Consider the following 14,568-nt stretch of genomic DNA (forward strand, 5'->3'; position numbering starts at 1 on the left):
ATGTTCTGGCTGTTTGGATGTAGCTTCATGTTGCTCAGGAGGATCTTGAAGACCCTCTGCGCCTTCGCCATCTACAGGCGCTGACTCTGCGGCTGGTTCTTCGTGGCTCTCCTCCTCCTGTTCCTTCATCTCGTCAGGCTGCAGAGGCTCAGCTGTGGCACTGCCAGGTTGGTCACCTTGATCGCCCTGAACCTCTTGTTGAGACTTTTCCCCATCATCCTCTGCAGACGGGAAACATTGCGCCTCCGGTGCTCTGCAGCTATCTGGGTCAGTATCAGGGGCTTCTTCTTCCTCCTGTTTTTCTGCACTCGCCTCCAGGTCCACCTGTATTTGTGTATAAATATGAAATAAATGTCAGGAGTGAAATTAAATCATTACAGGTTATCAAGCTCTGCTTTCATGCCACACCTCAATACCACTGAACTTGAATGCCAGTCCTTTAATAAGTGGAGACTCAAGAGGGATAAGGTTTTGGAAATGTGCTTGACTCTCAGCAAGAAAGCAAATGAGCACATATACCAATATGTCAAACTATCCCTTTAACGGGGAGTCACTCCAGGTGAATAAGGTAAACATTTTAACTAATAAAAATCAAAATGAAACTTCCCCACATGTTAACTCACAGTAAGCCAATAATGCTTTGTATTAGAAGTTTTCTAAAATCTTATGTTTCAATGTGCAAATGAGGAATTATCTTTATAAATATGCATTGATTTGCATACATTTCCAGAACAGAATACTAACAATGGATTAAGCCAGGTTCAATATTCTACAACATCTATTTAACCAAAATTCTTGTTTCATGACATATTCAATTCGAGTCAAAGGTTTTTTTACAGAGGGGATTTGGGATATCTCTTTTTATCACTCCATGAATCAGAAAATACTGCACACAGCCTAAAAAAAAATTCCTCCATGTTTTTTAGAAATAACGTGCTCTACAAATGAATTATGTATGAACGTAAAAACCTTCAGAATAGAGATAAAAAAGGAAAATGGAGTGCATGCCGACTAAAGTAGCCATTTCTGGCCTCGTAGTGAGAGAAAAACTCATTATGAGAAAATCAGGGGAATAAGGTCACATTTTTTTGACTAATTAATATCACTACAAAACTTCCCCACTTGATTACACTAAGACCATCATTTTTTGTATTTCAAGTTTTCGGAAATTTGAAGTTTAAATATAAAAATGAGGCATTATCTAATGCAATCTTTAAATTTAGGAGAAATCTACGGAAACAAATAGACAAAGTAGCAAATGAAAAGTTATGGAAGCAAAATACAATCAAATATCAAAATTGATCAATACGTGAAAAAGATGTTTTTGACTCAGGTGTCTCCGCCTAAATGTAAATAAACTTCCCAGCTGTGATCACCTTTATGGGAATGACGATGGCAGAAGGAACGGAGGTTTTGGAAACTGGAGCTTCCACAGTCAGGATACCATCAACAGAAAGTGTTGATACGATTTTGCTCGCATCAATCTCAGCTGGCAGCCTGAAAACGACAAGATCCTGTTTACAACGCCACGTACAAAGTGTTTCCAAATACTGAAACTGATACATACAGAAATATCTATTTTTTCATATGTCTGCATTTGTGGATGCTGGATACTATGTAATCGTCTGCAGGTTATTATCCGTGTTTACTCTGCATACCTGTATTTCCTTGTAAAACATCTGGCAATAAATCCATGTTCGTCTGGCCTCTCCTCGTGTTTCCCTGGGGATGGATTACCGTTTATGGGGAAGAAATGTGAGGACACGCAGAGGAATCAAGCAACACAGAGCAACCACTCAACACAGAAATTCATTTCTGCCACAGCGCAGTGATTTCCCCGAGCCCATTATTTCAGCAGCTTTCTAATTTTGTTTCATTCAGCTCCCTTTCCATTAGCGTTTAGTTTGGAGGGGTTTATTCTGTGAACTGGGAGAGAAGACTATTTGGATAACTCTGTTAGAGATGATAATATTAGATGGATAAGATTATTAAATACTTGAGCAGAAACTATCCTGTGTGTAAAAGCAATTAGCAATGCCAGAGTGAACTTTTAATGCTGTTTAATTAACAGAACTGGGCGCCAAAGCTCTGTACCTCCAACCTCCAGGAATCCGTCCCTGACGCTGAGAGAGATCTCTGAGGAAGAGAAGTGAGCCACATCCAGGCTGACCCTCCACTTGTACTGCTCCTCACTAATCTTCTGGCCGGGTTGATGCATGGACCCAGATATGTAGGGCACAAACAGCGGAGCGGGTATGTACCCCGGCCAGGAGCAGCCCGCCAAACTCCTCTGGAGCCGGTCCACGTCCGTCCACCGAGGCTCCCCTGGCTCCAGGAAAGGCGGCAGGCCAAGATCCTGATTGAAAAGCCACCATTTTCTCAGGGGGAACCAGGGGACACCTCCACCGAGCGACCCACATGACGACTCTGTTTTGTCCTGTTCCTCCATGATTTCAAGAAATAAGAATTACACACAAAAGAAAACTATGGAGCTGGGAATAAAACTGGAATTGGACCCTCTTTTGTTGAATTTCAGCAACTAAAATCTCCTTAATTAGCTTTGGAATGATAGAAGAAAGCTAAGTGCGTTGAGACTGAGAAATCTCTGATGGCTTTATATACTGCTCCTGTCTGCTTTAGCACTTATTAAGCACTCATGCCGATCCCATGAGAAGAGTGTGAGGGCATGCATGGGGTGATGGGTGTGGAAGGGGGAGGCCGCTACCTCTGGCTGGCCTACAGAAGGCCACAGACTAATTAGGTGTATTTTTAACTTTTGAGGGTGCGATGGCAAATAGCGAGCGGTTGACTGAGGCTAGTTTGTGTTTGAACTGTTGCATTTGTTGCCTGAAGACCGTTCTTCTCACATCCCAGTGAACTCTATTCTGTCATTGGTGACTGGGCTCCTCGGTGTTGTCATGAGGACATCCAGAGTGTCTCTTCCCGCCATGTTTCACCCCCTCAAAGGACACACTCTGGCAGCGGTTGGTCAGGAGCATGAAATACCTCTGCTAGAGGCTGAGGATGACACAAAATTATCTGTTTTGTGTTATCTGAAATGTTTCAGTGGCATGTGTGTGTGTATTGAGTGTACAAAGCTCCCTTCCACTCCATTTTTCTTTCGCTCGGCAGTTTCAACAGGATTATTATTGTTCCCTCTTTTATCAAGTGTGACAGACTTGTCAGTGTTTCATTTTTAGAGCCGTGTGCCCAGAGATCTCGGCATACTGTCCACTGGAGCACAGAACAGATTGAACAGATGTTTCTGACACTTTGTGTGATGCCTTACCCACAAATGCTGTCTGTAGGATATACTGTGAGAGGTTAAATTGGGTTTCACTGCTGCTGCTGCTGCTGCCGGAGTCGCCTGCAAAGAAATGTGTTCCTCTGTTCCAACCATCAATAGAGACTTCCATCCTGTTCAAATTAAAGGCACATATGCCCACAGTGCACCAAGATGTTCATGCTACTCGTCAAAAGTTTGGAAGGCGAAGGTGGAAATACAATTTGTAAAAAGCTGAGTATTAGAGAAGAAACTTCTTTGGTGAGATTATTTTAAAATATTGACAAATGAATCTCAAATACTGTATGTCAGTTTTCTCAAATATATACAGTATATGAGTTTCACCCATCTCCACTCATAAAAGGTGCTAAATGTGAAATTGAGAGCATATGTATTGTCTATCAAAGGCTTTCAACATGGCAACATCTGAGCCGGTGGCTAGAAGCTGCAGTACTAACAGAGCTAAACACCTTTGAATATGGATATTACAGTTTTTACCAATTGTCTCTTAACATTTAAACTTAACCAATTTATCCAAATTTTAGTGCTGCAGAAATGTCCAATTCAACACAGTCAATAGTTTACATAAACAAGGCCCTCTTGATACATGGAAAGCTCACTAAATGCTACGAAAAAAAAGAAACATGTGGAGCGGTAAATAAACTAACAATAAATGGATAATCTACGAAATTGTATTTTAAAAATAATGATGAATGAAAGTTTTCCAGGTAGATCTCAGAGCTGCATGGACTGGAATACTGAATAGATGGAGCATGAAAGGATAGATTGATTTAGTGTGGGGAAATTATTATTGATTCTGTAACATAATCTTGATTTATTCATTTGGATTGATTGCATGCAGCCTCACACTGAGCTGTGATTTTGGCAAAACCGACTAAAAAAATAACGAAAGAGCTTTGGCACCTCACCTTAGCCAATATCAATAAAGCCCCACTATTTTCAGTGTGATTGATGGTTTAATAACATTTATAATCTCACTGGTGAGTGATACAGATCTCAATGAGGAAAAAAGTTAATGTGACCAAGCAGAGACATTCACTGTTCATGTCTCTCAATAGTCAAGTATGTTTGCAGGTTGTAAGACTCTTACAGTTATGAGAGTGAGACAATAATTAGACGACAACAGGCCTTTTTCATGGCAGACATTTTGAATAGGAATAGCACAAATGTAAATAATAAGGCTGATTTTCATTTAGCTGCTTCAGTTCAAGGATCCAGGTATTACATGCTGGTTCGTTGCACTGTCATGCCTTGAACAGAAGAGAGCCATAATGTCATTAGTAGCACATGCGCTTTTCTTATTATGGATAAAACAAAGTAATTATTGACAATAATAAAAACTGGGACTGGTCTGATGTCTCATTTGGGAGTCGTAATAGACGAGAGCCATCATAAATGTTAATAATTGCACATTATAGTTTTCCTGCAGCGACAAGTCAAAGTGTCTGCTGCGAAAAGGCATACATATGTGTGTCAATAAATACAGCCACACATGTAGTCTCATTGGAATTGATATAACCTTGTTCTTTATCTGACTCAGGAGTTACCATGAGTTAGTGTGATGTTATTTTGACTTCTGTTTTCACTAGAAAAACAATACTATGCAATAAAAATGTGTAATTAATGATCAAGACGAACTGCAGTAAATGGACTTTGGCTGTGTAACTGCCAGTTTAATGTTGGTTACAATAATGACTCTCTAGGAACTAATGTGATTTGGTGAGCCATTGTGATTGACATGCCTCAAATAAAACATCCTTCATGTAGTTTGTGATATTAATAGGTATTGGTCGGTCATGAGGCTCTGTATTACATCACGCTAACTAGTCAGACTTTCATCCACCTGTTAGAATCCCTCATAATTAACATGGTTTCAGTCACAACTAGCTGTCAAGTAGCAACCACGTGCTTTAATTTATTAATAAATTAACCAAACACGGTTCTCAAGTGTTAACAGCTTCATGTGAATGCAACATCTGGGTTCATTTAGGCCTCTGTGGTGTCCATATACTTTTGTCCACATGGTTTATAACTTTCACTTCCGTGTGGGCGGAGCTTCTTTTGCCGTTGCCATGGGAAACGGAGGTCGCAGGACGAAAAGTGTCGAAAACAGTCGAAAAACTTTTTGCACACTTTAACTGCGTTTATTAACCCGCTGTTTTCTGCTCAACTTTAGTTTTTGTTATTAATGTACACACTTAACATGAATAATCGTAATTGTACGCTGGTAATGCCTCCAATTTGTGACCAGAAACGTGGTGCTCGGACCAGTCCTGGGCCGGACCTCTGGGTGAATCCTGACCGCCGACAGCTGCACCTGAGCCGGCAGAGCAACCCGGAAGCGGCCCGGGGACTGGAGGAGGCTCCCAGGCTTCCATCACATCTGGATCCCAAACCAGTGAAACTCCACATTCTGGGACAGCAACACGTGGGGAAGGTATTTAAAGTCATAAACCAAAATAAACTGCATGATTTCACAACATTTTTATACATTTTGTTTTGTTTTGACTTTATATACAGAACCAGTCAAAAGTTTGTATATCAGTACTGTATATATATATATATATATATATATTATTTATTATTTTATTATATATGTTTTACTATTATATATGTTTGGATACCTTATCATTGAATGGTTTTTCTTTATTTTTTATTTTTTTTTCTATGAGAAAATGAATGAAAGTGTGTACAAACTTTTGACTGGTACTGTATATATATATATATATATATATATATATATATAGTATATATATTAATTATTTATTGTTTTCATAATAAGGGAATTTTACATTTTTGGAAAATTTTATTTAATTATATTAGTACCAGTCAAAAGTTTGGACATTCTCATTAATGGTTTGAAGAATCTAAGAATCCAAACTTTTGACTGGTACTTCTATTCAAAACAAAACAAAATTTATAAAAATTTTCTACATTGTAGATTAATATTGAAGACATCCAAACTATGAAGGAACACATATGGAATTATGTGGTAAACAAACAAATGCTCAACAAACCAGAATATGTTTTATATTTTAGATTCTTCAAAGTAGTTGAATGAGAAGATGTGTCCAAACTTTTGACCGGTACTGTATATTTATTCAAACTTACATGCCAGGGGGAGAGAAGGAAAGACAGAAACAAAATACAAAATGAAAATGGAAAGACATAAATAAATAATATTAAGGCACAAATCCTGATTGTATAATTACAAACATATATCGATGTATGACATCTTTGTTTTTATAGCTTTTTTTGTTGTGACAGTAGTTGATGGTTTTTAAATATAATTCAAACTCTTTGTAAAAAACACAAAAATTGAATGAACTTCTCATTCAATGGTTTTTCTTTATTTTTATTTTCTTCTACCTTGTAAATTAATATTGAAGACATCCAAACTATGAAGGAACACATATGGAATTATGTGGTAAACAAACAAATGCTCAACAAACCAGAATATGTTTTATATTTTAGATTCTTCAAAGTAGTTGAATGAGAAGGTGTGTCCAAACTTTTGACTGGTACTGTAGATAAAAGAGTGAGATACTTTATCACGTCTTGTCTCAGGTGACTTCCCACACATCCCTTGTAAACACATCATCACTAAATCATTTTGATGCCTTGTTGCAGGATTAACTTCAAAGATGGCTGGCTGTTTATTCATCTCACTCAAAATTAAAAATGGCTCATTTGAGAGAATCAAAACTCTCCCTTCCTCTCTTTTTAACGATTTCTTTTTCATCCCATCGGGTGTCTGCTAAAGATCAGAAAGTCTTCACGGTCCCATTACACTCGTGTTTTTCCCCCCATTGAACTGCTAATGCTGCTCTCACACACATATATTTCTGTGTATATGTGTGGGATCCCTCCCATTTCATGGCGGGGTTTCTATCTCTCATTCATCACTCAACCTTTCCCTCCACTTCCCCAGGCTACACAGAGCAGTCCCATCCAATACCAGTCGCTTTTTAATGGACGCTGACTGCCCTCAAGCACATCAAGTGAGGTGCAAATCAAAATTTTCTAGCCCAGATATATAAAAAAAAAAAACACATTTCGGACTCACAGTCAAAAGGATAGGAAACACAACCCATGACCCAGTTTACTTTTACTTTTGAGTTGGAGAGGATCTCAGAGTCAGTTTTGAAGGCCCCCGGTGGGCTCTGCAGAGTCAGTTTTCATAATCAGCAGCACAGATGCTGTGTCTGATCCCCCCCCAAAGCCTGTTCCCACTAACAAATGCATTTGACGTAAGACATTGACGATTGTTCGATGATTACGGTCTTATGCTCGGGGAAGGGCCCGTCGCATCGACTCATGAGGCTTCAAACCGCCCGCCACGGATCCACGGGATATTAGCGGCTAATGCATCAAGGGGGATGAAGTGTCAAACGGCTGGTTTGTTCCCGTGGACACTGCATTCATCATAGTTATTGTTAGGGTTGGCTCAGTCGCTGAGGCTGGCCGGCGAATAGAGAGACTCCATATCAAAACCGACATCATCAGAGTGGAGTGGCTTATCTATGGAAATATTTTTAGTTTTTTTGGAAAGCCGTTTCTCACAGGTTATCGCAGCCGGCAATGAGTCAGAAATATTGGCGGAGCGATGCTTGAACCTCGGTCTAACATAAAACGACGCTATTTGTGGAAGAGGAAAATTCATTCGATGAATTGGTTTAGCCAATGCCGGCTGTTGCCAATCCATTGCCTCTATGACTACAGTGAACAAGAATCGCCCCGTTTACACTGTAAATCACCATGGGTTGAGGTAAATAAGTCAATCTCATCTTCTGCAGTTTCCTGCTCTGTGTTACTGCATTTGCAATGCTTTTTATTCAGCTCTCTGCGGTGCTGTTAGGACAAATGCAATACTAACAGCATTGTGAGGTGTACGTGCGTTACTCCTGGGGGTTCAGGGAAATACACAGGCCTAAGCAGCTTCACAAACCATCCCATGAAATCATTTGTTTTGGGGGTATGTATTGGAACATGCATTACCTGCGTGCATACATAAAGCATTCATAATCCGGGGTCTCTATTCTCTGTGTCCACTGGACTAGCAGTGAGGCAACGACAGTGTCCCGGTTTGACTCGAAAGGAGACTTGGAGCAAACGAGCTCATCCATCAGCAGAGGCAGGCGTCAGGACAAGGGGGATGATGAGGAGAAAGGAGGGTGAGGAGGCGTAGACGTAGAGAGACGGTGGGGCGGAGCAGGGGGCCGAGCGGAGGCAGGACCCGCTCAGAGAGAAGCCCCGCAGTGAAATATGACGGCCGTGGCATTTCCACGCTCACGGCCACCTTTTATTTTGTCCTTTTGGGTGTCGCAGCTGGAAGACCTGAGCTCAGCTCGGTTCTTGTCCAGTTCATCTGTAGCTTTGCCATGAATCTTAAAAAGTCATGACATTTAGGGGGAGTGGCATTTTTAATCATATTTACCACCGAAAGATTCAGCATTTACTCTCTGGAACTCAATTTTCTTTTACCCCTTTACGTGCACTTTTTCCCTAGCATTAAGATTGTAAATAATTTCGTCTGACAGTATCATATATATTCTGTATCAGTTTGTTCCAAGAAGGTATCAAACCCAATACTTCATGTTTTTATGGCTGCATTACCATTAAATGGGAATATCCTAGATTGCTTGTGCATCAATTTGGACCCAATTTCCCCCAAAATTCAGCCCCATATACTTGGTATCTTTGGAATCTTTGGTATCAACCCTGTGATTTTAAATAAAGCTCTGTGAATTTGAACAACAGCTTTCTACCAAGTGAGATACTGGCGTGTGTGTGCAGTTAAAGGGGTTCATTTTGCATGGCTCCGAAGGCATTTGAACCAGAAAGTGACAAGTGAATCTGTGGAAATCTGAGAGACCCAAGGCCGATTTGGGAACAATAAATTATCTTTGGATTCATTTTTAGCTGTCATCCTTAAGGGAAGACTCTCACATTACAGTAGCAAAAGCATTCTTGGTGATTCTTATTTATTTATTTATAAAAATATTTTTAAAACAACAGCGATTGACCAAAGTGCGGTACAATAAAATATAGCAAAGGCTTAAAACCAAAAATGCTGCAAAGACAGAAGCTTTTAATTTTACTTGACAATACTTTAGATACTCGAAATTGCTAATTTAATGAAGAGACACTTTCCACAGTAATTTGTTTTACAAAAACACGATTGAATTCTATACATCAGGTCTACCTTCAATTCCCTAGTTACTGCTGTTATGGGCGCTAGCAATTGAGACCTTAAGCTAATGGTTACAATATTTACTGAGGCAGTAAATCAAGCTAGAAGTAGGGTCATATTCTCATTGACTTCCATACAATCTGACTTATGTTTGCAACAAGAGGAGTCGCCCCCTGGTGAAATTTAGAGAGAATGCAAGTTTAAGAAACTCCAGAAGAGAAGGTTGCCATCTGGTTGATATTGCAGTTATTTAATTTAACGTCTATATGTTCTAAAAAGCTCGAGACCATGTTGGAAATAAGTTTCCTCACTTTTAAGATGTGCTATCCCGTTCTATTCTATTTTATAAGTTTTGAAGCTGCCTTAATAAGTCAAATGAAAGATCTGAAGATAAAAAAAATCCTCATGAATATCCCGTCCGAGCTAATGCCTCTTTTCCTCGAATCTTGATGACTCATAGGCGACTACAGATGACCCACCAAAGATAGTGGACCAATCCATTATCAGCAGCGCTCCAGATTCCACAGGAGGAAGTAAGGTGTGACCGTTAATCATCACGCCCACATTTATACTCCTCTCACACCCTGTTATCTAATTTACATTGCCGAAAACATCAGTTTATCTTGCTTAAGGAGTGTTTTTTTCTTTTTTTACTCATTGCAGTTAATTATGTAGAGATTAATTGCCCGATTATCCCTCATTTCAATATGCGATGTCACATTAGAGACGTAATCTTCACTCTGGGCCCGCTGCCCAATTTGCCTCTGCAGAGGTCACATGGGGATGCGGCAGAGTCTCTCATGGGTGGGAAAAAGTCCTCTGAGCTCCAGTGCTACTCGGGAAAAAAACCAAAAAGATTATAGCTGCTTGTCCTTTTTGTTTTTATCTCTTTTGTTTTTTATGCACTTTCACTTTTCAGAGTTTGCCAATTTTGTCGCACGCAGGCTGGTAAAAGAGCGGATATCGTTTCCCTGAGGAAGCATCTGGGCCGCACCAGGTGAGAGTTACATCTGTGGGCAAATATGGATCAAATGATTTCCCGTCTGTTGATGTAAACATGTGGTGTCTTGCTGCTCCCCCCCCCCCCACTGAAACAGATGAGGATAGTAATAGCAACAGCTATTTATGGCAAAAAACAAATCTGCAACAGTTTGCTCACTCACTGCAGGCACGCTCAGTTTTTAGTGCTTCTGTGTCCTGCAGGCAGTGGAGTCCTGGCACTGGAAACGCTGTGGCATTTGGTCCAATGTGTATGTGTGTCTGTATGTGTGTCTGTATGTGTGTGTGTGTGTGTGTGTGTGTGTGTGCAACCCCCTAACCCCACCACAGGGTGCAGAGTCAACATCCTCTCGGGTCAGCCAAGGGTACTTCCAACCGGCTGACATTTCTGACAGCCTCTGATAGAGCCCAGAGTGTTGAATTATTCATACAGGTGTTACGGGGAAAGGTTGCCATTTTCACAGGAGATACTCGCCCTCAGATGAAATGTGGCTGTTTATCCCCGCAAGTGAATACAGCAGTAATGATTTTTTTTAGGCCAAATGGCAGCCCCATTCTCTGTCAGCTCCTGTGTTGAAAGTCTCTAATGCTTTTTTGGCCAGAGTAAAAAAAAAACTCTTAAACTTAGTGGGCCTGGTTTTGTTTTTCATTTCGAACAGTTTGGTGGAAAGAATGGACACTTAGCGGGCTGTTTTTTAGCAATTTCATTTTTCATAATGGGTCATTTAAATCTAGTGGTAACTCCCACTGAGATGTAAATTAGTAAATGTTGAAAGTGCTGATATTGTTGAACTTTAGAGAGAGAACTCTAGCTGTTTCACCAACCATTTTTCATGCTAAGCTACGATAACTTACCCGTCCTAAGCCCCGCCCCCTTTCCCTCTGCGCTCCAATAACAGTTGAGTAAGCTCGGAACCCGGCAGGACCTCGGTCAACTTTCCCACTTTCTTGTTATACTTAGATGATAACATTATGGTAACTATGTAGGTCATGTTACAAAGTATATAGTCGCGGTAACTATGAGAAACTTTTATTTTGTGTTGATTTTTGAAGTAACATATCAGAACCACTCAAATATACTGAGTTTGACAGTTCATCCATCATTTCTCAAGGCATATAAAACTCTTATAGACCATTGTAATACTTACATAACTTTGATGTTGAACTGACTTCAAATTCAGTTTTGAAAGCTGGATGATTGAAACACAGCTTTTCCCTTTCTCTTGTTGTAGAGAAGTGGTATCCAAAAGTGCAATAACACTCTTGGGACATCCAGATATATAAAATAAATCATGACAAGGGTAAAAAAAGTACTTCACTAGTCAAATCTTCATTATCTCAATTCATGTCAAGAGGAGTATGAAACAGTTGAGAGGGGAGAAAAAAAAATCAATGGAGCTCTTTGATTAAAGAGATCATCATTCTCAGATAAAAGCACAAAAATATCAGAAAATGGGTTGGCAATGTTACATAGAGTAAAATAATGTCTTTCAAATGGCCCTAATCCTCCTCTGTAGGATGGGGATTTATCATTTGATTTATATAATCCCCAAAAACACAGACACAGCTGCAATAATTATCTCCATTTAAAGATTAGTCTGAAATTAGGACGCACATTTAAAGATAGTCACTTGAATTTGATGTTTTCCTTCAACTCGTGTTATTTACATCACTCTTGCTACCAATCCTTATACACCGTGCATGCCGTCACTAATTTCTGTCGCAATATGATGACGAGAGTCCTCTTTTGGGTTTCGTACTTCCTGTTTTTCCCCCTTGTTTTGGCTCAGCAGACACTACAGAGCCTAAATCACCGTGGCACTCTGTCATTCATGACCGCGCCAGCTTGTGCTGTCGTGCTCTGCCGTTCATGTCTGGCGATGTTGACATGAACCATCACCACGCTGTCTTGTCAACACAAATGCGAGTCCTGTTTTCTAGTCCCACTGCGGCTGACGGATGAAACTTCCCAACTAGCATTCTTCTGATCCGAATCGGTTTTAGCTATGAAATGAGTTTTTACGTCGTGTTGCAGTCGCTTGTGTATCACACTTAACCAAATCCACCATGCTACATTATTATTACAGAATTGGTTTAATCACTGTAAAGATGCCTCACCTACCTAAAAAAAAAAAACCATATCTCCTTTGTTGCCTGGCAACAAGCTGCCACCCAAGGGCTCCCGTGATCTGATCTGTTAAAAAAAAAAAAAAAACAGTCCCCCTCCACCACCACCCTCTCCCAACGCACAAATGTCTCCATTTTTTTTTTTTTTTACACCGCAATCAATTTGCCACCACCACCGATCAAGCCTCCCTTCAGAGCATTGTCATCTTTAATGAGCTTTTTCAAGCCAGGCTCTGATTTGTGCTCATAATTCACTCTCACAAAGAAGAATAACTTGTTATTGACTGGAAGCACAGACGCTGGTGATGAAGAAGAGGCATAATGGGGGTTTTACTTCAGAGCGTCTTGGCTTTCAAACACAATAGTTTCATTGTGTGTTTAAGTATTGATGCTACGCTGCTTCTTCTCCATGCCTTCTTCTTGTCACACCAAATACTCCCGCCCGTCATCGACTGGCTCGTTTCTTCCGTCTGCTTCTTTCCCTCCCTTCCCCCTCGTTCACCTTTTCACGTTACATTCAGACACACTCAGTGTCGTTGTCGCAAACATTTCTGCATGTGGTGCGTCCAACACCAGCAGTGAGACGCCCACATGTTTTGCAAGTTCAAAATATATTAATCAATTAGGGAGCTGAACCAAAGCGAAAGAGTCACTTTAGCACAAAGAGCTAACGGAATGAGTCACGTCTGAGGCAAGGTCACCGAGCCTCTTCCCACACTCTTGGCAGCCGGCAGCTACTCCAGGGAACAACTCTTTTTTTTTTTTTTTTTTGCACGTTCGAGAGCTACGAGTCATTAGCGATGCTGATAGAACCAACACTTTAATTAAGACTGCCGCATTTTGGACTTAGATGTCACATTTGGAGATTAATAAGTAATATCAGGGGCGTGGTGGTGGTATGCAAATAGAACAGACATGCCTCAGAGCTAAACTGGGTGCACTCTGCGTATCACCCAAACGGGAGCCAAATTAGCATGCTGGAACACGAGTGCTCTGTGCCCCCCCTCCTAGCTTGAAGTGCTTGGCTCCACTTGTGGGCGAAATATTACCAGCCAGCTGCTCGCTAGATAACAAATAAGAACTGGAGCTGCAGAGGGGGGTTGGAAGGTATGCAGGCCTTTTGTGCCTTTTGCTTGCAAAAAAATCTCGTTCTCCTGCAAAGGGAAAGGTCACGAGAATATTGTAAGGTCACTGAGGTTCTGACCCTCCCTCCTCTGTTTCTTGTTGTGTTCATAATCAGGAAATTGGAGCTGTTCTATTCACCGTGAGGCGCTCCGGACTAGCTAAATTATGTGGAACAAACCCAATGAATGCATTTCCCTCCTCATAAAACATTTGCAAAATTTGTATCATGTCAGAACCTGAATCATACATGATGGTTTAATTGGGAGAACTGGATAGTAAGCTCCAAGAAGATGCTCACTGGAGACAAAATCTGAAAATATATATATATATATAATGGACCTGGAAGTTGTAGCTTTACTGTGTAAAATTTGCTTCAAAGCTCTGTGCTCTTCTTGGGGGAATGTTTTAAAAGAAAACACTCAGTTAATATCTTCTCCATACAATTTCTCTGAAATGATATAAACAATGATATTGATTTATTGCCCGATCCAAATTCACAATGTTCTCTTGATATTGCCTTTGTGATCTGACATAACTACTTATCTCAAAGTCACATTCATATTGGAGTTCCTGATGACGGCTCAACTCCCTCCAACATCAGCAACAAAACCTGAAACACAGTCTTTATTACATTTGAAAGCAAATGTGTTGATTCCACAAACAAATGATCAAACGCCACCTTGACTCTCCACTCCATCTCGCCATGATGAGCTTCATAGCAGCACGCCCTTTTGACCTGCTGTTCTCTGCCTCCTTCACCCAGAAGAAGGCGAGCTGCTCATGTAAAAAAAAAAAAAAACGATTAACAAACGCAGAGGTG

At 40.5% G+C, this 14,568-nt stretch overlaps 1 protein-coding gene across 1 annotated transcript in view; it reads left to right on the top strand.

The window, feature by feature from the left end:
• Positions 1-5,424: 5,424 nt before the first annotated feature.
• The window catches only part of LOC129101695 (coiled-coil domain-containing protein 60-like), a 32,521-nt gene continuing 23,377 nt past the window's right edge, over positions 5,425-14,568 (top strand). The window contains 2 exon segments of the mRNA XM_054611599.1: positions 5,425-5,741; positions 10,442-10,494. Coding sequence (XP_054467574.1) covers positions 5,493-5,741; positions 10,442-10,494 — 302 coding nt within the window. The 5' untranslated portion in view covers positions 5,425-5,492.

The sequence above is a fragment of the Anoplopoma fimbria genome, chromosome 13, assembly GCF_027596085.1.
Source record: "Anoplopoma fimbria isolate UVic2021 breed Golden Eagle Sablefish chromosome 13, Afim_UVic_2022, whole genome shotgun sequence".
Lineage (NCBI taxonomy): Eukaryota > Metazoa > Chordata > Actinopteri > Perciformes > Anoplopomatidae > Anoplopoma > Anoplopoma fimbria.